The sequence below is a fragment of the Sus scrofa genome, chromosome 7, assembly GCF_054392235.1.
Source record: "Sus scrofa isolate SSC_HxYL_T2T_F1_AM1 chromosome 7, Sscrofa_HxYL_maternal_Yorkshire_Landrace_v2.0, whole genome shotgun sequence".
Taxonomy (NCBI): Eukaryota; Metazoa; Chordata; class Mammalia; order Artiodactyla; family Suidae; genus Sus; species Sus scrofa.
The window spans coordinates 40,720,755-40,748,296 of NC_139389.1; the positions used below are offsets into that span (position 1 = coordinate 40,720,755).

Below are 27,542 nucleotides of genomic sequence, written 5' to 3' on the forward strand. Positions count from 1 at the left end.
ACTCAAGGTTAGGGGGAGAACGTGGGCATTTCCCGCCCTCCTTTCGGTCAGAATGCCTAGGCAGATACGGGCTTCCAAGCAAAACGTGTTAAAGGAACTCCATCATTCTTGCCGTCTCCTCCACCAAAAGTATGCAAAGATCTGGCCTCCACAATTTTCTAAAAGCACTAGCTGTCCCAGGGCTGTGCGAGCTTATTTCACAATTCAGGTAACTACTAACTTTTCCGTTTTATATCTTTAATAATTGAAAGAGGGTATCCGCAGCTCGGAAACCAATCTACCCTGGTAGTGACGGAGTGAGAACGACCGCACTGCAGGGCTTGCGCGGGATGAAACGGGACCCCCTACTGCGTGTGGCCCAGCGGGCGGGCCCGAGCCCGACCTTCCCGGCGTGCCCTGCGCGCCGAGGGGGACTCTTAACGTGAAGTGCTGGGTTACTCAGCCGCGTGGCCGCGCGGGCCGAGGCGGGGGCGCGCGCCGCTGCGGCACTACCGGTCCCCGCGGCGACTGCTCGCGGCGCCGGGTGCGCGCGCCTCCCGGGTGGATTCGGGCCCCGAGCGCGAGAGCGCGGCAGGGAGCGTCAGGTAAGTCGAGGCGCGGGACAGGTTGGAGGCGAAGACCCGGTGTGGCAGCGGGCCTGGCCCCAAAAGGTGCTTTCCTGTCGGGGGCTGGGGAGCCATCTCCTCCGGGCGCCGCTCGGGTGGCCGGCGCCGGGTCGGACCTCCAGTTGAAAGGCCGCGGGGCTACGGTCATCGCGAGGAAAAACGTTGGCAAAGGAGTTGCGGCCGCTGGTTTCCTTGCTGAGGGTAAAGCCTGTTTTTGGGGGGCAGAAGGGAGTCGATTTATGTGGAAATAGCACCGTCGTGGGGACGACTAAAGTATCAACTTGACTTTTCTGCAGGCCTTTTGGTGTTTTTATCCCCAAAGAAGAAAAATGATGAGCCCTGCCGTGTAAATGGATAAAACGTTTGCAGACGCGTTCTTTTCTAGCAACTAATTGAATTCATTAAAAATTAGGTAGTTGGTCAGACTTTTTCCCAAACTCTGGAGCGGAGAGTGCACACTTTTTGCGCCCCTGCTTCGAAGTATGTCTTCTCTGCCACCCACAAATTGCTAGCTTTCATCAGTGCCTCTGAGTGTGAAAGCGCTGGGGGAGCCTGAACCGGTAATTTTCTTTTAAATAAAACCTTGCTTTGTATAGCGTTCAGTGTCTTCAGGTTTACAAGCCTAGTTTTGCTCTATTGAAAAAATCTATTTTGGAGTTTGTGATTCTTTCTGAAAATTCCTGGATTGAACCTACTCATTTTTAATCGAGAAACCAGTGAACAAACTAACAAGATAAACAAGGCTGTGAGGAACTGGTTAACCAGTTTATGAAAATGCGTTTTTCAGGCCCTTTTAATTGTTCCCTTAGTAGCTGTTAAACAGCTATCTGCAGCTGTTACCTGAGAATTTAAGGGTTTTTTTTAATGTTCCCCCAAACAAAGTGTTGTAGTTACAGCAGTTGAATATGATGAATCGGAGTCAAAGAACTTCACCCTCAACGCGTCCTGGTGCCTGACACTTCCACCCACCCCACCCCCCACCTCGATTCTGGGACAGTAGTTCTCAAAATAAGTTTGTGCCTTAAAAATGCCAAAACCCCTCCCAGAAATTTTAAAAATAATTTAAAAAAATTTTATACAATTTTTAAAGGTCACTTTCCATTTGCAGTTATTACAAAATATTGGCTGTATTCCTGGTGTTATACAATGCATCCTTCAGCCTATCTTATACCCAATAGTTTGTACCTCCTTTCCCCCTCCCCTGTATTACTCCACCACCACCACTAGTTTTTTTCTCTATATTTGTGAGTCTGCTTCTTTTTTGTGCTATTCACTGGTTTGTTGTTGTTGTTGTTGTTTAATTTCACATATAAGTGATACACAGTATTTGTCTTTCTGTGTCAGAATTCTTTCACTTAGCATACTGCCCTCCAAGTGCATCCATGTTGCTGCAAATGGTAAAGTTTCGTTCTTTTTTTATAGTTGAGTAGTAGTCCATTTTGTATGTGTATCACCTCTTTTTTTAGCCGTTTATGTTACTTCTTTGTCCTGGGAATTGTAAATAATGCTGCTATGAACATTAGGGCATGTATCTTTTTGAATTAGTGATTTGGGTTTTTTTAGATATACAACCAGGAGTGGAATTACTGGGTCATATGGTAATTGTGTTTTTATTTTTTTAAGAAACCTCCATACTGTTTTCCACAGTGGCTGCACCAATTTACATTCCCACCAACAGCGTACGAGGGTTCCCTTTACATCCTCACCAACATTTATTTGTATTCTTTTTTTGATGATAGACAGGTGTGAGGTGATATCTCATGATTTGTACTACTCCCAGAAATTTGATTCTAGAGATCAGTGATGGATCCTCTAGGCTGCATTTTAAGCACGCACCTCCTCCATTGTTCTGTTCTTGGTGATCCAGGGACCACACTTTGAGAAACGTCATCATAGGGCTGGCACGTGAGAATTCTTAGAACTGCCCAACTTCCTTATCCCTTTGTTGATTTACTTTCCTCTGCTGCCTATCCAATCATAAGCCAAGGTCTGACTCTCTGGAAGGAAACTTCAGGAAGGATAGTGCTTTCTTGGACTCTGACACCAGAGTAGGAAATACTTTCATGCGTATTCCGATATTGCCTGAGAGGTAGTCCTTGCCTATTACTCTGTCCTTTTACCTCCTGGGGGCTGCTTTCAGTGTCATCAGTGTGTAAGCCATGCCGTTAGGCCATCTCCCTCTCCTCCCCGCTAATTCAGTCTCCTTCCCCTTAGAACCAGGGCAGCCAATGCCATGTAATTCCCATGGCCTTGAGGTCTCAGATTTCCTGGTGTGTAGCAGCACCAGTAGCATTTATGAGCGCTTTCAGTTCACCTGAACATGAATTCAGTCATCACATACCCCAGTAATGCCTATTTTGTGCAAAGCACTGTAATAGGTCATTTTAGCAACAACACTGCACAGAGGTTGCAGAGTTGCATTGCTCCCTTGAGGCCATAGGAGGGCTGGAGAGCCTCCTCTGCTGCCAAAAGCTTTTTCTGTTTCTTAGTCCCTCTTAAGATCGATGTGGAGAGGAATAAGGCTGGAGTTAGGCTGTGTGTTTTTGACCTTTTTCTGTCTTTCTTTTTGGTGTCCGTTTTTCTTATTAATCTTTTTCTATTGATTTACAAAATGTCATGTCGTTGCTTCTATACTCTGGGCTTCCCGAATCAACATGCCTACCCCTCCTTGGCTAATTGGAGTAAAAAGTTAGGGAAATTGTTGGAATACTGGATGTTTTCTGGTTGTAAGACCCAGAATCATGGAACTATGAGGCTTAGAGAAACCAGGGAACCTATTGCAAGTTTCCCTAGTGCAATCCCCTTGCCTTTAAGATGAGGAGTCTGAGAGATGAGATGGCTGAGTGAGGACTCCTGGCTCTTAGCCCAGTGTTCTTCCCACTAAATCATTGCAGGAAGAATGCTTCAAAAATGGAAAAAGTTTGAAGAAACTCAGCTATAAGTAGATGAAGAAAACTGAGAGACTTTCACCCGAGTACAAAAGCAGTATTTGGAAAAATGGAGATTGAAGGACACTGTGTTCTAACTACATAAATAAACCATGAAGAGTGGAAATACTAAAATAAGGAACTCTGGAGCTTGAGATAAATAGTAAAAGAGTTCCCTCTGTGGTGTAGTGGGTTAAGGATCTGCAGCTGTGGCATAGGCCAGCAGCTGCATCTTGGATTTGATCCCTGGCCTGGGAACTTCCATATGCTGCAGGTGCGGCCAAAAACCATTAGTAAAAGAACAAATAAGAGCAAACAGTTACCTTGTTAATCCCAAGAAATTTAGGAACTTGGTATTTTTTTTTTAATTCAGTAAAGGTTAAGATAAATACACTGGTGAATTTTTATTATATACTAGATATTTGGACAGTATCCAGAATATTTTGAAGGTGCCACATAACTATACTGTCATCCTTACCAAAGTTATAAGTGTCTTTGTGGAAGATAGAATATAAGACTGATATATAGCTACTAATCTGATTGAGTATACGTCTGAAAAATAGGTTATTGGAATAGTATATGTCTTTCTGCAATAGTAGGCAGGAAGTAACTATGGCTGAAAGAAGAGAATCTTGAGAACTTCTTGCTAAAAATAGCAAGAAGTCCCCAAATTAGACCTTGTTGGATAGTTCTTGTGTATTCATGAAAGTAGAATTAGAAATAGTAAAGACTTAATAATTAGCAGACGTTGTTATGTACCAGACACTCTGCTAAATGTTTTTATATCCATTGTCTCATTTAATTTTCTCCATTTTGTAGCTAAGGGATCTGAGACACAAAGAACTGAAGCTTGCCCAAAGTCATTCACCTGGCAAGTTGGCAGGGCCAGTGTTCAAAACTTAAACTGACTACAAAACCATTTAAGATTTACCCTCAAAAGTGCCCTCATTATACTTCATTGAGTAGTGGTTAAGAATGTTGGCTTTGGAGCCAGTTTTTTCTGGGTTTAAATCCTAACTCCTTCCTTTACTAGCTTGGATATTTGTCAGTTTTTATGTCTCTGAAATGGAGGTTGTAATAGTGCCTTCCTCAGAGGGTTATTAGGATTGAGTTAATTCGTGTAAAATGCTTAGGTCTGTGCCTGACCATTTTAAGTTCTCAGGAGATGCTGGCTGTTAGTTATTTTTTAATAATTTAAGATACTATTTTCTTTAGATTAAACTTTATCTCTGTTCTTTACTATAGCATGGGGCAGGGGCTTACTAGAATTTTGGGAAACACTTGGGTGTAGTGGAAAGATCTGTGACAGGATTTGGTTAAGATTATTAAAGTTCAACTTCTTAGAACAAAACAGCTAACATCTACACTTCTACATGAAGATCACAGTTTATACCTTAAAACCATGTAAGACTCCTTCCATGTATTTGCTGTAAATCACTGTTTTGGTGGGAGAGAGCGACATTTAATTTTTGCAGTTGTATCTGTGTTAGAATTTGTTCGAATTGCTGTAACGAAGTACCACAGACTGTTTAGCTTAAACAACAAATTTATTTTCCCACAGTTCCAGAGGCTGGAAGTCTCAAATGCAAGGTGTTGGCATGGTTGGTTTCTTCTGAGGCCTCTCGCTTGGCTGCCTTCTCCTACCTGTGTCTTCCTCTCCACCTCTCCTTAAAAGGACACCAGTTACACTGGATTAGGGCCCACCTCAGTGACTTCATATCATCATTTTTCTTTTTCTTTCTTTCTTTTTTTTTTTTTTTTTTTTTTTTTGCTTTTCAGGGTTGCACCCAAGCTATATGGAAGTTCCCAGGCTAGGGGTCAAATTGGAGCTACAGCTGAGGCCACAGCCACAGCAATGCAGGACCTGGACCATGTCTGCAACCTACACCACAGCTCATGGCATTGCCAGGGATCAAACCCAGTCCTCACAGATACTAGTCTGGTTCATGATCTGCTGAGCCACAATGAGAACTCCCATATAATCTTAATCATCTCTTTAAAGGTCCCATTTCCAGTTACATTTTGAGGATTTAGGGCATTGAACTTCAACATATGAATTTTGAGGGAAACACCATTTTTTTTTTTTATGGCCACACCCATGGCACCTGAAGGTTCCCGGTCCAGAATTGAACCTGAGCCACAGCTATGACTTACGCCACAGCTGCAGCAGTGCTGGATTCTTTAATCCACTGTGCTGGGTCAGGAAACGAACTAATGCAGTGATCCAAGCCAAGACGGTGCAGTTGGATTCTTAACGCTTGTGCCTCAGCAGAAACTCAAGGGGAACACAATTTAACATAGCTCATAACAGTCTGTTTAGGGAGTTACGTGCCCTGTAATCTGCATGTTCCATTGTCCTTATTGTTGAATGCCCTCTGCCTTGGGACTCAAGCATCATCCTTCATCCTTCGCCTGCCTACCTTTCCCACCTTCCACCTGTTCTTTAAACCATGCACTATGGAAGAAGAAGCCCATCAGGTCTCTGCATTAAGTCATTGTGTTGGATTTAAAGCTGTCAAGATTATTTTGTCATCCTATTGAATAATCTGCTTGATAAATTATTAATGTATTTGACTTAAATTCCTAATTTGTCTGGTATTCCTAATATTTCTTCTTAAACACTTTTTTTGGCTTTGCCCATGGCATGTGGAAGTTCCCAGCCAGGGATCAAACCCATGCCACAGCAGTGACTCGAGCTGCTGCATTGACAACAGTGGATCCTTAATCTGCTGAGCTGCAAGAGAACTCCCTCTTCTTAAACTTTAAAAAATTTCTGTTAAACTTTTTTAAGCTTTAAAAAATTTCAATATTTTCTGGAGTTCCCTTGGTGGCGCAGTGGTTAACAAATCCGACTAGGAACCATGAGGTTGTGGGTTCGGTCCTTAGCCTTGCTCAGTGGGTTAAGGATCCATTGTTGCCGTGAGCTGTGGTGTAGGTCGAAGATGCAGCTTGGATCCTGCGTTGCTGTGGCTCTGGCGCAGGCTGGCGGCTACAGCTCTGATTGGACCCCTAGCCTGGCAACCTCCATGTGCCGTGGGAGTGGCTCAAGAAATGGCAAAAAGACCAAAAAAATAAATAAATAAATAAATAAAAATCACATGATAAACCTACAATTAAGGGAGAATAATAAATATTTTCAGTCTTTTTTTCTATGACTATATTGTTTCAACCTGCCTTATTGTTTTCCAATATTATTTCTTGCTATTTTAGTTATTCTTTTTTTTTTTTTTTTTTCTTTTTAGGGCTGCACCTGCTGCATATGGACGTTCCCAGGCTAGGGGCTGAATAAGAGCTGCTGTGGCTTGGGGCAATGTCAGATCTTTAACCCACTGAGCAAGGCCAGGGATCAAACCCACATCCTCATGGACAGTATGTCATGTTCTTAACCTGCTGAGCCACAATGGGAACTTCTTAGTTATTATTCTAAAGCATATTTTTTTACCTTTTAATCTTATTAATTATATTAATTGATTTTTAGAATGCTTAGCCAACCTTTGTCATAATGGATTATCTTTTTTTATGTATTTGGATTTAATTTTTTAATAATTTGCATAGGATTTTTGTGCTTATGCTCATGAGGGAAAAATGGCCTATGATCCTTTTAGGTAATATCCTTGTCAAGTTTGGGTCAGTGTTATGCTGGCCTCAGAAAATGAATTGGGGTTTATGCCCTCTTTTTCTGCTCTCTAGAAGAGTTTGATAAGCTTGAAGGTGTAGAAGATTTTGCTAGTCAAGCTTCTTGGTCCTGGAGTTTTCTTTACAGGAAAGTTTTAATTATGAATTATGGTTCTTGTGTAGTATTTATATATCATTGGAATAATATATGTCATCTATTTGTGTATATATCATCAGAATAATATATGTCATCTATTTGTGTATAAACACACACACAGTTATTAGGATATCTACTTCAGGGAGTTGGGTGTGTAGGATTGTGGCCACTGGACTAGCCACCAGGACGGGCAGGCTGGGACTCTTGGGCAGGAACTGAAGCCGCATTCCAGTCAGATTTCTTCCTCAGAGAATCCTCAGTTCCAGTTGGGCTCTTAAAACCTTTCAGTTGTTTGGATCAGGCTTACCTTACATTATGTAGGATAATCTTCCTTAAACTAAAGTGATTAAAGACTAATCCCATCTACCAGATACCTTCACAGTGACACCTAGATCAGTGTTAGAGTAACTAAGCCTGTAACCTTGCAGGCTGACCCTATAAAACTTGACCATAACAGCTTCTCTACAGTCTTAGCTATCTTGCTAGTTGTCTGATACCTTCAAACAGATGCGGTTTTTTTGTTTTACCCATACTGTGCTGATCAATATAGTATTCTAGGGGATAGGACTTAGCAGTGCAAGGAAGTCATGGTGGGTGCTGGGAGGAAGGCAGACTTCAGCTCAGCCCAAGGGAAAAAAAAAATCCTGCCCCCAGTAAGAATTGCTGTCTAACAGTAGGGTGAAGTAACAAGAGATTCTTATTTGGGGATAGTTTTAGGTAGACTTGTGGACTGGTAGTCCTGAATGGAAGGTGGTTGAGATTTATGATTGGTAAAATTGTAGTAGGGGGGAAATTGGGAGCCCATCATAAGGTTGCCAGCATTTTAGGAAATTTAAAAAAATCTAGCAATCATTTTCTGTCACCATTATTTTATAAATGAAAAGACATTAATATCAAAAAAGTAAAGATTTGATTTAGGTACCAAGAAAGCATTACACTAACATATACCATAATTCTTCAGTTCGTATTTTAATATTTTTGAAGTCAGGATGTATCTTAAAATCATGTATATATTTAATATGATAGTGCTTCTTTTTCTTGAAGTTCTGTTATGAAGTTGATGATGGCTTAGTCAATGTCAGCTGTCTTAGAACTACGATTTTGTGTGTGTGTGTGTGTGTGTGTTACATTATCTCCATTGTCCTCATTTTTGCTAAGAGTCAGTGAAAACTGGTTTTTTGTTTGTTTGTTTGTTTTTTGCTTTCTAGGGCCACACCTGTGGCATATGGAGGTTCCCAGGCCAGGGGTCTAATTGGAGCTACAGCTGCTGGCCTATGCCACAGCCACAGCAATGTGGAATCTGAGCTGTGTCTGTGACCTACACCATAGCTCATGGATCCTTAACTCACTGAACAAAGCCAGGGATTGAACCCACAACCTCATTGTTCCCAGTTGGATTCATTTCTGCTGTGCCATGACAGGAACTCCCGAAAACTTTTTATACTAACTGATACTGGTCCTTCAACCATCTCTGACAGTGGTTTTGGATTGTTTTCAAAATTTTGTTTTGTTTTGTTTTATTTTTTTCTAGGGCCACACTCATGGCATATGGAGATTCCCAGGCTATGGGTGTAATTGGAACTGTAGCCGCCGGCCTAGACCACAGCCACAGCAATGCCAGATCCGAGCTGTGTCTGTGACCTACACCACAGCTCATGGCAACGCTGGATTCTTGACCCACTGAGCGAGGCCAGGGATTGAACCCTCAACCTCATGGTTCCTAGTCAGATTCATTAACCACTGAGCCACGACGGGAACTCTCTGTTTTCAGAATTTTTGATGTTTGTTTTCTTGCTACTAGTACTGATCCATGGATCTACAGACCTTTTCTTGCCATGCAAAAATTTAGCTCTTTCTTATAAAATGGCCTACTGTATTGGGTAATACATTATTATTTTTTTTAGTTTGCACTGCCTTATCCTTTTAAAGACATTATTGTTAATAGTATATCTCTGGGATATTTCCTGGAAATTAGCTTTAAGTAATCTTTAACGGCTTGTGCATTTCTCCCTGTAGAGTGTTTTAGGTAATGGCAAGCAGAAGACTGCCCTGGACATTAGGGACCTCAAATGTTCACTGGCTTTTTCTCAGGAGTCATGAGCTTTGCCTGATTTATTATGTGCCTTGAATTGTTCCTAGCTTAGAGGTATCATTAGAATGACCATAACCAGTTGAATCCAATAAAAGATAAAAGTACCCTGTGTGGAAATTATAGAATTTAATCTATTCAGTTTTTAGGTAATAAGTTGAAAGTTACAGCAAAACTAAGTGGGATCTTAATTTGAACTCAGGGAACTCAGATTGGACAATCAACCCCTATCTGGAGTTAATTGATCTCAAAGAAATTATTTTTAAAAATATTTTAGGAGTTCCCGTCGTGGCGCAGTGGTTAACGAATCCAACTAGGAACCATGAGGTTGCGGGTTCGGTCCCTGCCCTTGCTCAGTGGGTTAACAATCCGGCGTTGCCGTGAGCTGTGGTGTAGGTTACAGACGCGGCTCGGATCCTGCGTTGCTGTGGCTCTGGCGTAGGCCGGTGGCTACAGCTCCGATTCAACCCCTAGCCTGGGAACCTCCATATGCCTCGGGAGTGGCCCAAGAAATAGCAACAACAACAACAACGACAAAAGACAAAAAAAAAAAAAAAAAAATTTTAAAGTTTCATTGAAGTATAGTTAATATATGTGATAATTTCTGCTGTATGATAAAGCGATTCAGTTATACACATACACACATCCATTCTCAAAGCAATTATTTAAACAGTAAGTTGCTAGGTGTGCCCCTTACTGGCACAGGAAGGTCATATGTCCTGGCACAGGAAGGTCATATGTCCTGGCCCAGGTCTGGGCTTGAAGTCATAGCTCCCAACCTGTGACTCTTAGGTAGAATTCATGAAGTAAGTCAGACCTATGAGGAAAGGTAACACAGCTTAAGGGTAACATGCATTTGACTCTGAAGCCAGAAGCCTGGCTGCTATTTATGAGCTATGTAACTGTGGGAACGTTTCTCTTTTTTTAAAAAAAAATTACTTTTAAAATTTTATTTATTTATTTATTTTTGGCTACACCTGCTACATGTGGAAATTCCTGGGCCAGGGATTGAACTATGCCACTGCAGTGACAATTCCTGTGGGAACTTTTCTTAACCTTTCTTCCTCCATTTCCTCATCTCTTAATGGGGATAATAATAGCACCTACTTAATAAAATTTTTTTTTTGAGTATTAAATAACATTTAGGAGCTCTCCTGTGGCTCAGTGGGTTAAGGACCTGACGTTGTCACTGCTGTGACTTGGGTTGCTGCTGTGGTGTAGGTTCAGTACCTGGTGTGGGAATTCCCACATGTGGGCATGGCCCCCCATGATTAATTAGTTAACATTTATAAAATAGAATAATATGTAGCCATGATATATGTTAATAAAGTTTAATAAAGTTTAGGTTGGTACCACCACTATGGAAAATAGTATGGAGGTACCTCTGAAAACTAAATATAAAAAACTACCATATTATCCAGCAATCCCACTTGTAGCCATCTATCAAGACAAAACTTTCATTCAAAAAGATACATGCACCACTATGTTCATTGCAGCACTGTTCTCAATAGCCAAGACATGGAAACAACCTAAATGTCCATTGACAGAAGAATGGATTCAGAAGATGTGGTACATTTATACAGTGGAATATTACTCAACCATGTAAAAGAACAAAATAAGGCCATTTGCAGCAACATTGTTGCAACTAGAGATTCTCATACTAAGTAAGTTTAAAAGAGAAAGACAAATACCACATGATATAACATATATGTGGAATCTAATTGGCACAAATGAATCTATCTATGGAACAGAAACTCATGGATATGGAGAACAAACTATGGTTGCTGAGGAGGGAGTGGGATGGATTGGGAGTTTGGCGTTGGTAGATGCAAACTATTACATTTAGAATGGATAAGCAATGAGGTCCTGCTTTATAACACAGGGAACTATATCCAGTCATTTGTGATGGAACATGATGGAAGATATTATGAGGAAAAGAATGTATATTTACATGTGTAACTGGGTCACTTTGCTGTAAAGCAGAAATTGACAGAACATTGTAAATCAACTCTAATTTAAAATTTTTTTTAATTTAAGTCCTTCTGACCTTAAGATGAAATATCTGTGGTAATTTAGCATATTGAAGAATCTCAACAGACAAGTTTGTGATTCCAGTGTAAAATGTGTTCTTGAGTAAATGGGTTTAGGTTTGATTTTTAGTTTAAGGAAATAAGAACACTTTGCTGAACTTCTTGAGATATATTAGATACATAAGTTTAATTTTTTAGGATTTACTGAAGGTTTTTTTGAGTACTTAAAAAGATTTGCTTGGTAGATGAAGTGCTAAAGTAAGAAAAGAGAACATATATTAAGATTATAGGTATAGTTTAAAATGTTTAGAAATATCAAACTTAAACGATAGTGGTTTTAGGGGACTCAACTATATTTTATGTTTTGAACTGAGTTTAAAAGTTATTGTATTCTTTCAATCTTTTTAATACATTTTAAATTAGGTAATTTGATAAAGTTGTAAAAGAAACTGTTTAAAGGCCCTTAGTTCTAAAGTCTTAATTTAAATCTGTGTAACAGTAATAGTCTCTTCTATGCACAAAAGTTGTTCTTGGACATAAGTTATGTTGACAAAAAAGGTACTGAAGGCAGTAAGTTAGGGATGTCAAGTAGAGATGACAGGAAAATATATCCAAGCCATTATAACCTTGTCACTACTGTCCCTGTGCTTTTATCTGCCAGCCTGTTAGCCTGGCCTCAGCAATTTATAGCAGAAAAAGGCGAAGGGATGTGGAGTCAGAGGCTCTGCAGCCTTTCTGAGGAATTGAAATGCGCTCTTCTGCATCTCTCTTTTTGTTAGGGTTTTCTTCCAAAGTAGAAACGAGGGAGAGAAATGGTTCTGGCACAGATACCGTCAAATGTGATCCCTTGCCCAATTTGTTTTTTGCCCTAAAATACATTTTGCAGCCTATTCGTATAGCTTCATCAAGCTCTCTTTGGGGTATTTGCCTCTTTTTGCCACCCTTTGCCCATTTTTCTGTTGAGTTATTTCATGAATTTTCGTAAGCCCTCATTGAATATTGTGATAATAACTCTTTGCAGAGTTCCTGCCGTGGCTCAGTGGTTAACAAATCCGACTAGGGACCATGAGGTTGCGGGTTCGATCCCTGGCCTCGCTCACTGGGTTTAGGATCCAGCATTGCTGTGGCTGTGGTATAGGCTGGCAGCAATAGCTCAGATTGGACCCCTAGCCTGGGAACCTCCATATGCTGCGGGTGCGGCTCTAGAAAAAGACAAAAAAAAAAAAAAAAACTCTTTGTAAAAGTCTGTTGTAAATATAATTTTTAAAGTTTGTTTTTCTTTATAGAATCCCTTGCCATTTAGAAGTTCAAAAATTTTTTTGTATTCAGGTTGGTCTTTCTCTTCTTTTTTTAGCTTCTGGGGTTTGGGTCTTGATTAAAAAGGCTTCCCTACTTCAAGATTATAATCTCCCAGAAATATTCTTCAAAAAGACTACTGTTGTGATTCAGTCTCTCATTCATGAAATGAAAGGGTATACTAGATCATTTGTTCCCAAACAGAGCCAGTTCACAGGATCAGGTGAGGAATTTGTTAAAAATTCACATCGTCAGATACCACCTTTGACCTACTGAACCAGAATCTCTGGGGGTGGGGCCCAAGAGTATGTTTTTAACAAGCTCCCCTAGGTGAATCTGATTATCAGCTAAACTTGAGAACCACTAGACAAAACAATCACTGAAGTCTCTTCTGATTCTAAAATACCACGTCTCTGTATTCTATAACTCTTGCGTGTTTGTTACACTCTCAACAACTAGATTGCAAGCTCTTTGAAGGTAGGCAGAACCGTGCTTAGGTACTACCCTCGTTTCTGTCAACCCACTGAGATCCTTCCATACCCAGACAACTGCAGTAACCTCTCCTTTTCACTTGTCTAAATGTGGCTGTAATTATCTTAAAGCAACATGTTGATACTTCTCTTATATAAACACTTTGGCTGTGAGACAAAATCCTAGCTCTACATTATTTATTTATTTATTTATTTATTTTAATATCCTGCACTCATGGAGGAGGATACTTTTTTTTTTTCTTTTTAGGGCCACACTTGCAGCATAGAGAAGTTCCCAGGCTAGGGGTCAAATCAGCTATAGCTGATGGCCTACACCACAGCCACAGCAACTTGGGATCTGAGCCGCATCTGCAACCTACCAGCACAGCACAAGGCAATGCCAGATCCCCGACCCACTGAGCAGGGCCAGGGATCGAATCTGCATCCTCATGGATACTACTAATTGGATTTGTTTCCACTCTGCCACAACAGGAACTCCCTAGCTCTGCTTTATAATCAAAGCCTCTGTAAGCTGGCTCCAACTTGTTTTTCAACCTTATATTCTCCCAGGGCTGTTCTGTACAGCCATCTAAGTTGTGTGTTGTACAGCTCCTTAAATGATAGTTTGGTATGGAGTTTGTATTAATTCTTCACTCCAACCAGTTGGTCACCTCCCCACTTCCTCCGTATAGTAGTAAAGCCTTGTTCACTTTACCTTCCTGCCTATTACTTATTCACCTAGTCTAAAATGCCCTTTCCTCTTTTCTATGTCAGTTTCTACCTATTAACATCTAAGAGTTAATTGGAGTGAATTGGGGATATATTGTTAAGTAAAAATAGCAAAGTACAGGACTGGATATGATATTTACTCCATCTTTTGTATAAGAAAAAGAAGAATTAAGAATTTATATTTATATGTATATATACACATTTGCTTATTTTCTATAAAGGGAAACATGAAGGGGAGTTCCCGTCGTGGCTCAGTGGTTAACGACTCCGATTAGGAACCATGAAGTTGCGGTTCGATCCCTAGCCTCGCTCAGTGGGTTAAGGCTCGGGCGTTGCCGTGAGCTGTGGTGTAGGTCGCAGACTCAGCTCGGATCCTGTGTTGCCGTGGCTGTGGTGTAGGGATCTGGCGTGGCTGTGGCCAGCGGCTACAGCTCTGATTGGACCCCTAGCCTGGGGTCCTAGCTCCATATGCCACAGGAATGGCTCAAGAAAAGGTAAAAAGACAAAAAAAAAAAAAGAAAGAGAGAGAGAGAGAGAGAGAAACATGAAGGATAAGTATTGTAGGGAATAGATGGGAAAATACTGGAGGGAAAAGGGAAGGGAAGGACGCTTTTGAACTATGTAAGTATTTTACATGTTAAAAAATTAAAATTTATGAAAAATAGTAATATTTGAGTGGAAAATAAGAAAACAAACCTAAATTACAGGACATACAGAGAAAAAAATAACTTGAATGTAGCATGTTGACTGTACATCCCTAGTGGGACGTACTTTAAGGACAAAAAGGATTGGTCCCCAAAAGGCACTTAAACTTAGTAGGTTTATTAGTAATGTTGATGTTATAATTTTAAAACTAGTTTATAAAACAAGATTTTCAGTGTATATAGTAGTAATATACAAAATAAGTAAAGAAAAAACATAATGATGAATTTAGGTTGAAAATATCAATATAAACTCATGTTTTTTAAAAAAAATCCTCAACTTTACTGAAATGGCCTAGAAGCAATGACACCCCCATAACTATGAAGGCACCTAGTGCTCAGATCCTGATTTATAAATCTTTTGTCCACTAAGAGGAACAAAAGCTCTAGGGCGTAATGGCTGATTCCATGTCTGGGGCAGAGAGGGTTAAAAGGTGAGCTTGGAAAAAATCTTGTATAGGAAGTAGCCTAAAAAGCCAATGGAATTGTGTTTTAATGACTCAGATGAAGGCTTGAAGGGAACCTCATTAACCATACTTAGGACAGTTTGAACCAAAATTTTGGGACAATTTGGAAAAAATGATGGTAGTAGATTATTATATTAGATTAAAACAAATCTTTGAGTTCATAATGATACTTAACTTATCCCCTGCAGTGGGGTAACCTGGCATTATGTGTTTCTGATATGATGACATTTGGAAGGACACAGCTGTCATCTACACATACACATATTCTTGTTTTTAAAAATTTAACTTGTGTCTAATCCCATGGAAAGAATCAGACAGGTCCAGGATGTTAGAACTGACCTAGACTTTTACATTTAAAAATTTTTTTAAATTTATTTTTACTTTTTATTGAAGTATAGTTGATTTACAAATATTGTTAGTTTCAGTTAGTGTGGGAGGTTTCTAGACTGTTCTGTTGTATTTTTTGGCCACCCCACGGCATATGGAGTTCCCAGGCCAGGGATCAGATCCAAGCCACTGTTTTGACCTACATCACAGCTGCGGCAGCACTGGATCCTTTTACCTACTGCGCCAGGCCAGGGATTGAACCTCTGTCCCGGTGCTGCAGAGACACTGCCAGATCCCGCTGTGCCACAGCGGGAACTCCTGACCTAGACTGTTTTAAAATGTTAGTTTTAGGAGTTCCTGCTGTGGCGCAATGGGTTAAGAATCTGACTGCAGCAGCTTGGGTCACAGTGGAGGTTTGGGTTCGATCCCTGGTACCATGCCTAAGTTAAAGGATCCGGTGTTGCCCCAGCTGTGGCGTAGGTCGAGCAGCTCTAGCTCAGATTCTATCCCTGGCCCAGGAACTTCTGTACGTTACCATAAGAAATTAAAAAGTCAATTTCATGTGAAATAAAACAATCCTCCCAAATTGGGGGGTGGGGCTTTTAAATGCAAGATAAAAAGACGCAGAGCAACCAAATGCAGGGAGTGAGCCTTGATTGAATTATGCATCCAAAGAAGACTGAAAGAAGGTAAGACGCCAGTTGAGTAAATTTAAGAGAATGTTCTAATTCTTAGAATATGTTTGCTGAAGCATCAGGGATGAAGTGTTGTGATGTCTGCAACTTTGTGTGACTCAGAAAAATGTGCTTGGTGGGGAGCAGGCTGACAAACACATGAGGCAGATGATCACTGGTAAGTGTGAAGGATATGTAAGATTGTCCTGATTGTATTGATTTTTTCAGTTTTTCCTGTAGAATTGAAAAGTTTCAAGATAAAAAGTTGAGAAAATCTTATTATCATTTACTTCAGAGCCCAGCTCAGATTTTGTCTCATTTGAAGACTTCCTTTTCCAAACCACACTATCTGGAGGTGGTTTTTCTCAAATGAATTTTTCTGACTTTTTTCTTTTTGGCTGTGTGCCCATAGCACGTCGAAGTTCCCAGGCCAGGGATCTCTGGTTACTGTGCCACAGTGGTAATGAGAGCCACAGCAGTGACAACGCCAGATTCTTGACCTGCTGAGCCAGCAGGGAGCTCCGAATTTCTCTGACTTTTATGTTTATCTTAGAATCTCAAAACCTGAATGCCACATGGGGGCTGCTTGAGAAGTCAGCTTTTTTAAATTACAAATTCCCAGGCCCCAGTTTAAGGATAGGCCCAAGAATCTGGAACCACTGCTTTGAACCACTTATGTGTTTATTACTTAAATTTGCTTATCTTTTTTGTATATCCCCACCTAACCAGCATCAGAACTTAGGGCTAACCCTTGAAAATGTTGCTCAGTCCTTTCTGTCCCATGGTGCTGGCCCGCAGTGCTTTGTGCCTTCCACAAAGTAGGTCTTTGGTAAATATATGCTGACTATGTATGTTGACTAATTTGCTGCTAATCTGAAGAGATTTTGTAAGCTTGAAGCTAGTTTTGAGTATACAAACAGTAATAATAACAAGTAATTTTTTTCAGTGTTTACTATATACAGAGCCTGTGCTTTATCTGAAGTATTTGTAATGCCTAAAACAGTTCCTCCAAGTGGATACTATTATTATTAATTTATTGATGAGAAAATTGAGTCTCAGAGAAGTGTGTTTTTTTTTTTTTTTTTTTTTTTTTTTGTCTTTTGTCATTGCTATTTCTTGGGCCGTTCCCGCGGCATATGGAGATTCCCAGGCTATGGGTTGAATCGGAGCTGTAGCCACCGGCCTATGCCAGAGCCACAGCAACGCTGGATCCGAGCCGCGTCTGCAACCTACACCACAGCTCACGGCAACGCCGGATCGTTAACCCACTGAGCAAGGGCAGGGATCGAACCTGCAACCTCATGGTTCCTAGTCGGATTCGTTAACCACTGCGCCACGACGGGAACTCCATGAGAAGTTTGCCATGTGCCCATATTCACACAGTAAGTGGTGGAATCAAGAACCAAAGGAAATAGTGAGGGTTCCAGAGCATTTGCTGGTAAGTAGGAGAGGCAGGGTAACTTAGGTTTAAATATAGCTTCCCTTAATTGGAGATTTCATCATGAGGAAATGGTATGGAAGTGGGAAAGCATGTCATAGCATTAGTTCTTTGAAAAGAAAAAAGCAAAAGAGAAAGGGGTCAGGGGAAGGGGATTGATTTTTTTGTTTGTTTTTTGTTTTTTGTCTTTTGTTGTTGCTGTTGTTGTTGCTATTTCTTGGGCCGCTCCCGAGGCATATGGAGGTTCCCAGGCTAGGGGTCCAATCGGAGCTGTAGCCACCGGCCTACGCCAGAGCCACAGCAACGCAGGATCCGAGCCGCGTCTGCAACCTACACCACAGCTCACGGCAACGCCGGATCGTTAACCCACTGAGCAAGGGCAGGGACCAAACCCGCAACCTCATGGTTCCTAGTCGGATTCGTTAACCACTGCGCCACGACGGGAACTCCAGAAGTTCTTTTCTTGCACAGAAAAAAAAAAGAAGTCTTCTAGTATAGCTGCAATAATAACCTAATTTATCTTTAAAGTATGTAATGTATCTATGTGTATTAAAAAAAGCTGAAATAGTACAGCAGAAATTGGTAAATCAACTATACTTCAATAAAAATAAATTTTTTAAAACATAGCTGAAATAAACTTTTACTTTGAATCAAAAATGTGATTAAACACTGTCTCTCAACAATAAACAGCAAAAAATACTGTAGCATTAATACATTTATTTATCCATACATTTAAAAAAATTTCACTAGAATAAATTATGACTGTAATACTTTTAGGTAAAGCAGATTTTTTTACTTCCATATAGTAAGAGTTAGAACAAACCTACATTTGTGTGATAAACCAGTATGGGAAATCCATGTGCAGGTGTCATCTCCATTAAGTTTAATGTTCTATAAAATAGAACACAATAATTTTGGTTTTGTTTTTTTTTTTTTTTCTTTTTTAGGGCTGCAATTGTGGCATATAGAGGTTCACAGGCTAGGGGTTGAATCAGAGCTGCAGCCACAGGCCTACACCACAGCCACAGCACAGAGGATCCAAGCCACATCTGTGACCTACACTGCAGCTCAAAGCAATGCCAGATCTTTAACCCACTGACCGAGGCCAGGGATCAAACCTACGTTCTCATGGTTACTAATTGGGTTCATTACCGAGCCATTACTGAGCCATGATGGGAACTCCACAGTAATTCTAAACTAATAAGACTGGTGTACTCACTGCAGAAAAATTAGTCATTAAGACATAATTTTAAAGATTAGAAGAAAAAATGCCTTGTTGACAATAATAATACCATTTTAGGAGTTCCAGATAATTGATGTATAAAAATGAGGTCAATATTGTTAAATTAAAACTATATATTGTATTGGGACAGAATTAAGATTAATCAGTGGAACAGAGTTTAAAAACCAGACCAAGCCTATATTACATGTTAGTATTTGATGAAGGTGACATCTCAAATCAGTGTGAAAACAATGGACTCTTTATATTAAGGCAGTTAGTTGCTTAACCATTTGAATTGTGTTAGATCTGTACTGTGCTATATGCCAACATAAATTCCATATGGAATTTAAAGATTAAATGTAAAGAAGAAAAACCTGTGAAATCAGCTGAGTAAAATTTGGTGCAACCATATATTAAAATTTCGTGTGCCATTCAAAATGATGTATGAGTGTGATTGACATACAGCCAAGTTAATGATATGTTGAGAATATGGTATAGTAGTGTTTATAGCAGAATTTCAAGTTGTAAAAATAGAAAATATAAGGAATACATTTATATATGCTTAAGAAAGTTTGGAAGAGAAATTTTGGGTGATTTTTTTTCTTTTTTTTTTCTTCAGTATCTTCTTCCAGGAAAAATGAACATATACTACCCAAGATCAGGATTATTGTTTGTCTTTGTGTTTTTGAATTCTTCAGGAGTAAGAGCTAAAGAAAAGACAGCGTGGCAGTGTTCGTGAGGGAAAAATGGAAAGACGCAGAAGGTCAGGTGCAAATGGAAAGTTAGGCAATTGAGGCAAAGAATAATTCACAGAATTCTGAAAGCAGTACAGTGTGTCATTTCACTGAATCACAGAGAGAAATGTGTCTGAAAATCAGTAGAACTATACAATAGAACATAGAAAGTATATCTAAAAGTGGAGAATGGGTATGATGAGCTTAAAAAGCCAAATAAATGCTATCTAAGCAGTTGCATAAGAGAGATTCACATATCAACTGTATCTCTTGCCTTTATATAGTACTTTATGAAGTTCCCAGGCCAGGGATCGAACCTGCACCACAGCAGCTTCCCAAGCCACAGCAGTGACAATGCCAGATCCTTTACCCGTTGAGCCAGCCTGGAACTCCCTAGCACTTTATGCTCTTTGAAGGCTTTTCCATACATCGTATTCAAAAAAGAATTACCTAACACGGTAGTGTCAGACATCAACCCATTTTTATGGATGGTAACACTGAAGCTTATAGGACGTTTCCTTGGTGGGGTGGCTTTGTTAGTAACAAAGCCAAAACCAGAACCTGCTTTGTTTCATTCTGGTGGGTGGTCTTGTCCTCATAACCTTGTTGTCATCTCAGACTCCAGGGGTATGAGAGCACAAGTCATGGGAAAACAGCCAGTGATTCTAGTCAAACCTGACAAACTTGACATGAGTTTGGTTTGACTCACTGCTATAGCAACGTAATATCTACCCAGCATGTTTTGGGTTTTTTTTTTTTTTAACCCCACCCACCCAAAACTTTTAAAGCTCTCAGAGGTGAAATTTTGCAAGTATTGATGAAAATGAATGGTGTTTTAATGACCACATTACAATGAGCTGTCATATTTTGTTTGTCACATTAGCAAAGATGAGGAAGATTGAAAACACTGAACGTTAGCAAGAGTTCTGGAGAATAGATGCTCATGCTGCCAGAAGGAGTGTGAATAGGTATAGAGGAGAGTCTGGCAGTTCATTCCAAAATTTAGAAGTTAGTTACCTTTTTTCATAGCAATTTTACTTCTAGGAGTTTATTCCAAGGATATAGAGGAAACACCCAAAGATACGTGTGCATGTATTTTACCACAGCTTTTTTTTTTTTAAGTACTTGGAGAAGTTCCAGTTGTGGCACAGCAGGTTAAAAACCCGACTAGTATCCATGAGGATGTGGGTTCAATCCCTGGCCTCGCTCAGTGGGTTAAGGATCCAGCATTACCGAAAGGTGCAGTGTGAGTCATGGATGTGGCTTGGATCCAATATGGTTGTGGCTGTGGCGTAGGTCGGCAGCTGCAGCTCCAATTCAATCCCTAGCCTGGGAATTTCCTTATGCCATGGGTGCAGCCCTAAAAAGACCAAAAACTAGATAAGTAAATAAGTATTTATATCTATTTATATTCACTGGATTTTTTTCATTGAGCATATATTGCTTTTATAAGCAGTAAAACACAAATGCTGTTTTTCTCTATGGGAAAAATATAGCCATTCTATCATAGGATTCTTGCATTATGACCATAACTCCTATTTGAAAAGAACTGTAGCAGCAATGATCCTAGAAACTACTGGCTTTCTTTTTGATTTCTGAGAAGCAATAGAAGGAACAACTTCTAGGATCAGTAATGGATGAAAGACAAGACAGTTTGGCGGAAGCAGTGTTCTTGGATGAAAAGAATATGGGAATCAGAGGACCTAGATTTAGAACCTGTCTTTGGGAGTTCCCATCATGGTGTAGTGGAAACGAATCCGACTAGGAACCCTGAGGTTGCGGGTTCTATCCCTAACCTCGCTCAAGTGGGTTAAAAATCTGGCATTTCTGTGAGCTGTGGTGTAGGTCGCAGACGTGGCTTGGATCCGGTGTGGCTGTGGCGTAGGCCAGCAGCTACAGCTCCGATTAGACTCCTAGCCTGGGAATCTCCATATGCCACAGGTGCAGCCCTAAAAAATACAAAAGACAAAAAAAAAAACACACAACCTGTATTTGCCTCTTAGCTAGAGTTGTGGTTTAGACCAAGTCGCTAACCTTTCTAAAGCTGGTTGTTTTTCAGCAGTGAAGTGAGGATAATTACAGTCTTTCTCCCGGGGTGGGTTCAGTATTAAATGAGATTTGATTATAAAAGGTCTTTGCAGATTCTGTGATTTGGGAATAATGGTAATCCACATTTAATGAGTGCTGTGTGCCATGCATTGTACTAAGCACTTTAGGTATATTGCTCCGTTTAATCAACCCTGTGTGGTTAACAGCTATTATTCTCTCTTATAAGTGAGAAAGTTGAGACACAGACTTAGAAAGCTGTCCAGGGCCACAGTTATAAGAGGTAGAGCCATAATGGAAAATCATACTTAGGAAGCAGTGGAACAAGAGGTCTCCAAGAAGTATTCTTTTCGCCAGCTGCCAGAGTTCTTTGAGGAAGACAGCAGCGGGGAGGAAGAGAAACCCAGTGGAAATAACTTACTGGCAAAGTCTCTTTTGTTTGCCAGATTATTATGAGTTTAGGGATATATTGTAGAAAAACTGAGATTTGGAAATGCTGTGAATAGATTTTACATGGAATGGTCTAGAGTGGTCTGAATATTTTTAGGAATAATCTGGAAAAAGGAAAACCAGAACGCCTTCAACAGTCAGAAAGCAGAATTTCTTACAAGATTAGAACAGTAGGAAGTGCATATGTAAAGGGCATGAACATAACCACAACAGAAAAACCTCTGTGGAGTTGGTTTAAAAAAAAGTTATACCCATCGGAGTTCCTGTTGTGGCTCAGTGGAAATGAATCTGACTGGTATCCATGAGGACACAGGTTTGATCCCTGGCCCCGCTCAGTGGGTTGAGGATCTGGTGTTGCTATGAGCTGCAGTGTAGGCCACAGATGTGGTCGGAGCTGGTGTGGCTGTGGCTGTGGCATAGGCCAGCAGCTGCATCTCCAATTCGACCCCTAGCTTGGGAACCTCAAGATGTAATGGGTGGGGCCCTAAAAAGACAACAACAAAAATTTATACCCAGTAGTTTGCATTGTGGCTCAGTTGAAACAAATCTGACTAGCATCCATAAGGACACATGTTTGATTCCTGGCCTTGCTCAGTGGGTTAAGGATCCGGTGTTGCCATGAGCTGTGTGTAGGCCGAAGACGTGGCTCAGATCCCATGTTGCTGTAGCTGTGCTGTAGACCGGCAGCTGTAGCTCCAATTTGATCCCTAGCCTGGGAATTTCCACATGCCATGTGTGTGGCCCTAAAAACAACAACATTTATACCCAGAGTACATTTTGAAGATGACAGCCTCTTAACTATTATTGGTTAATAATATCCTTGAAGGTGATCTTGTAGACGTTTTAGATTGTCTCTATCACCTCTGTTGTCTTCCTCCTTTACACCTTTTTATTTTTATTTATTTATTTATTTTTTGCCATTTCTAGGGCCTCTCTCACGCTATATGGAGGTTCCCAAGCTAGGGGTCTAATCGGAGCTGTAGCCACCAGCCTACACCAGAGCCACAGCAACGTTGGATCTGAGTCTCGTCTGCAACCTACACCACGGCTCACGGCAATGCCGGATCCTTAACCCACTGAGCAAGGCCAGGGATCGAACCTGCAACCTCATGGTTCCTAGTTGGATTCAGTAACCACTGAGCCACGACGGGAACTCCATTTATCCCTTTTCAACTTTCTATTCCCAGAGATCTTGGGTATCCTCACAGAGAGCATATGTGAAGGAAAAGTGGGAAACTTGTTCACCTCTAATAGAACACATTAGCAGAGTTCTCATTACTGTGCACTAAGAAAAAAACCTAATGGAACCAGACTGAAGTCAGTGATAGGCAGTTAAAATAGTTTAAGAAATGTCGTGGTTTTCATGTGAGAATATACTGAAAGGATCAGGATTTGTTAATCTGAAATGAAAGTTTGGCAAAGATGTAATGACTTTCTGAATTCAAGTATGGAGTATAGATGAAGGGTAGATTGGTTCATTTACCAAATTCTGTGCACCTTGCCTCATCTTTACCACCCAGCTTTTACGCAGAGAGGAGACGTGGCCCTAGGTGTAAGAGGATCCTGCCTTTTAGAAGATCTTACCCTCATTAACAGCCTGAAAGCTTTGTGCTCTTGAAATAGATCCAGGTGAAGATTGATTGCCCCCAGTCCCATTCCAACTAGATTTTCAAGATCTGAATAGTTCAGTTGCAAGATACTAAACTTAATTACATGGATCACATTTCCATTATCTTGTTTTCTTCGTAATAAGTTGATTAGAGGAAATTGCAAGTGAAAAAGAAAATATTAGACTAGAGGTTATTTTGGATAAATACTTGAGATGATTATGTTCTAGGGAGAAACCACTGTGCCCTTTTGTAGGTGCAAAAAATATGTGGAGAAAATTCCACTCTCAAAATGGTATGCAAATTTTCCAAGGTGGGGAGATTATGATGCTGAATGGTTTTGCTATTTCAGGTCAGCAAAATCAAGACTGAAAAAAAAAAAATAGGAGCCTTCACTGGAGGCTTATGAAATAAATAATAAAATATGTATTTGTGTAGTAGCTCTTTAGAGTGTTTGAAATGCTTTCACATACTGTGTGGAAGTGATGCTTGAGCAGGCTTGCTTCACAGCTATAGAGTCTTATTTCCATTATTAATATATTTCTAACTCCTAGCTCTTTTCTGAAACTGTCTCTAAAGTTACTGTTAGGTGTATCAGGGTGTTGTGATCCTTTAGTTCTTACAGTTGTACGTTGCTATGACATGTAGAACTGTGTTGGCCACAAATAGTTTAGTAGCAAAGAGACCTAGATTATTGAAGTGCTTTGCTGATGCTTCCGTCCTCTCTTTCTCTTTCTTTCTTCTTCTGTTTTTCTTTCTTTCTTCTTAGATCTGTTCTGAGGACTAAGATTCATTTGGGGGATGGTTACAGAATTGGAACATGGTAGGCAATAAAAATATACATTCAAAGTCAAATGAAACATCCATCCTGGAAGGGGAGCAGGCCCTTATTATCATGTTTACACTGGTTATGTTGAAGAATTTGATGTCTGTCAATTTTCCTCTTAGGTTTCATAGATCAAAAGAGTTTTGTTCTATCATTCTAGGATTATAGAGGAATTTACTTACAGGGGACTTTGGGAAATGTCGGATTAGGTGATTTCTTAAAGTGTTTGTCATTAAGCATTAATCTTGAGATGGTTTCTTGAAAAAAAGGAGTTCTGAAGCCAAGTTCATTTGGGAACCCTGCAAATTGGGTCCTCTCCTCAAATTTCATAGTACACTCTGATCCTGTTCATTGAAGTACTGTTTATAATAGTTAAGTTAGAAAGAACTTAAAAATTCAGAGAGGAGAGCATAATCATAGACTATTATACAGTAGTTAAAAAGGAACAAAGTAGGAATTCTCTTGTGGCATATGTAGAAGGTTAAGGATCTGGCATTATCACTGCAGTGGTTTGGGCCACTGTTGAGGCACAGGTTTGATCCCTGACCCTGGAACTTCCATGTGCCCCAGGTGTGGCCAAGAAAAAAAGGAACAAGCTCAATAAATCTGTCCTCCCAACAAGACTGGAATTTTAAGAATGTTAATTTATAAAAACTTATTACAGAATGAGAATGATATATGTAATATATAGGGTTTTTTAAACTATATGTTTTTGTAGTGTACCTGTGTATATGAAAGCAGTTTTATAAAGTCTAAAAGGATCATACTGGAGTTCTCTTGTGGTTCAATAGGTTGATATGGCATAATGCAGCAGCTCGGGCTGCAGATTTGATCCCTGGCCTGGGAAGGTTTCACATGCAATGGGCGCAGTCCCCCCAATTTTTTATTTATTTTTTTTAATAATTTTTATTTATTTATTTATTTTTAGGGCTGCATGCATGGCATCTGGAAGTTCCCAGGTTAGGGGTCAAATTGGAGTTGCAACTGCTGGCCTACACCACAGCCACAGCAACTCAGGATCTGAGCTGCTTCTGCAAGCTACACCACAGCTCATGGCAATGCCGGATCCCCGACCCACTGAGTGAGGCCAGGGGTCTAACCTGCATCCTCATGGATACTGGTCAGATTAGTTTCTGCTGAGCCACAATGGGAACACTTTTTTTTTTTAATTTTTTTTTTTTTTAATTTTTTAAAAATAAAAGGATTCATACCAAGCAAGTCAGGATATAGTTACTTGGACAAGTGACTGGGATTGAGGATGATGATCAGTGTCTTTTTTTTTTCTCCCCTTTTTCCTATAGCAATGATAATGGCAGATCCTTAACCCACTGAGCCACTAGGAAAGTGCCAGTGTCCTTTCTTGCCTTATCTATAAGATTTGATTTTTTTTTTTTTTTGGAAAGGAATACTCATGTATTACTTTTAATAAAAATTAGGTACAAATAAAATGCTTGTTAAGTGCTCAGCAAGTTACTTTCTTTTTCCTCATTAGAGATATATACCACCTAAGTTCTCAGTATATCTTTCTGGTTATTAATTCATTGTATACAAGCTAAACTGAACTTTGAGCCCTGGTATTATAGACTAGGAAGAAATTGTTTTCATTATATACTTTTATAATGAAACTTTGTCACTCATTATAACTAGTCTGCAAATTCTCAAGAAATGAGCATATTCAAACTTACTTTGTTTTGGTCTAAGAGATCTTTTGGAGTGCAGCAAAAAGAAGTTTGAACTTGGTTTTTGAATAGCTAGGAACGAGCTGAGAAGTAGATAGAGTGAAACATAGTTCAAAACCAGTTAAGTTTGGGTGGGGGGATGCGCTAGGGTTGTGGGATGGCAATCCTATAAAATTGGATTGTAGTGATCATTGTACAACTATAAATGTGATAAATTCATTGAGTAATTAAAAAAAATAGTTAAGTTTAAAGAAGCAGAACCCCTTTTGGTCTTTCCAGTGTCGGTAATGCTTTTTCCAGTTTCATGGATTTACTTTATCCTGTTCTCCACACTTGATTTTGACATCATCTGAATCAAACTTGAAGGCAATGGTGGTTCTATTTGACTTTACCAATTGCTAGGGATCAATTTTAAGGGGCTGCATTTTTTTTTAATAAATACATAAATATGTTTTTCTCTAAGCAAGGGTAATCCTGAAAAAGCTGAAGCCACATACCAGGTTTTCCAATAGAATGTTCACTTTATTTCCTCTATTTGCTTCATAAGAGCCATTGTCTTTAAATTTTAAGATATTTATCAACTGTGAAAGCATCTCTTCTTTAAAATTATGTTTTTAGGCATATGTATTGGCTCATTTTCTCAAAGGAATCATTTATATATTTTATGCAAGTTAAAACAGACTAACTGGGAGTTCCCATCATGGCTAAGTGGTTAACGAATCCAACTAGTATCCATGAGGTTGTGGGTTCAATCCCTGGCCTTGCTCGGTGGGTTAAGAATCCGGCGTTGCTGTGAGCTGTGGTGTAGGTTGCAGACGAGGCTCAGATCCCATGTTGCTGTGGCTGTGGCGTAGGCCAGCAGCTACAGCTCCGACTGGACCCCTAGCCTGGGAACCTCCATATGCTGCGGGAGCAGCCCAAGAAACGGCAAAAAAGCCCCAAAAAACAAAAAACAGACTAACTGATCATCTTTATGCTCAAAATGTAATAATATAGGTTCTGCAGTGATTCAAAATTTAATACATGTCACAAGTATTTATTGGCACCTCTACATGTTTTTATGTCAGGAAATACAGATTATTATTTTTTTTTTTTTTTGTCTTTTGTCTTTGTTGTTGTTGTTGTTGCTATTTCTTGGGCCGCTGCCGCGGCATATGGAGGTTCCCAGGCTAGGGGTTGAATCGGAGCTGTAGCCACCAGCCTACGCCGGAGCCACAGCAACGCGGGATCCGAGCCACGTCTGCGACCTACACCACAGCTCACGGCAACGCCGGATCGTTAACCCACTGAGCAAGGGCAGGGACCGAACCCGCAACCTCATGGTTCCTAGTCGGATTCGTTAACCACTGCGCCACGACGGGAACTCCAGGAAATACAGATTATTGAAACATGTTCCTCATCTTAGTGATGTAACTTCTTCCTACAATGGTGTTATACAATCCTTATGCATAAA

At 40.1% G+C, this 27,542-nt stretch overlaps 2 protein-coding genes across 3 annotated transcripts in view; one reads left to right on the top strand and one right to left on the bottom strand.

Annotated features, from left to right (window-relative positions):
• The first annotated feature begins 461 nt into the window (after positions 1-461).
• Positions 462-27,542, top strand: part of KCTD20 (potassium channel tetramerization domain containing 20) — a 48,926-nt gene continuing 21,845 nt past the window's right edge. For both annotated transcript variants that reach the window (XM_005665921.4, XM_001929543.6), the window contains exon 1: positions 462-584. The gene's annotated coding sequence lies outside the window, so the exon portion shown is untranslated. The remainder of the gene's footprint in view (positions 585-27,542) is intronic.
• STK38 (serine/threonine kinase 38) overlaps positions 5,061-27,542 on the bottom strand; it is a 103,977-nt gene continuing 81,495 nt past the window's right edge. The window contains exon 10 of the mRNA XM_084967953.1: positions 5,061-5,199. Within this exon, the coding sequence (XP_084824079.1) occupies positions 5,173-5,199 (27 nt within the window). The 3' untranslated portion in view covers positions 5,061-5,172. The remainder of the gene's footprint in view (positions 5,200-27,542) is intronic.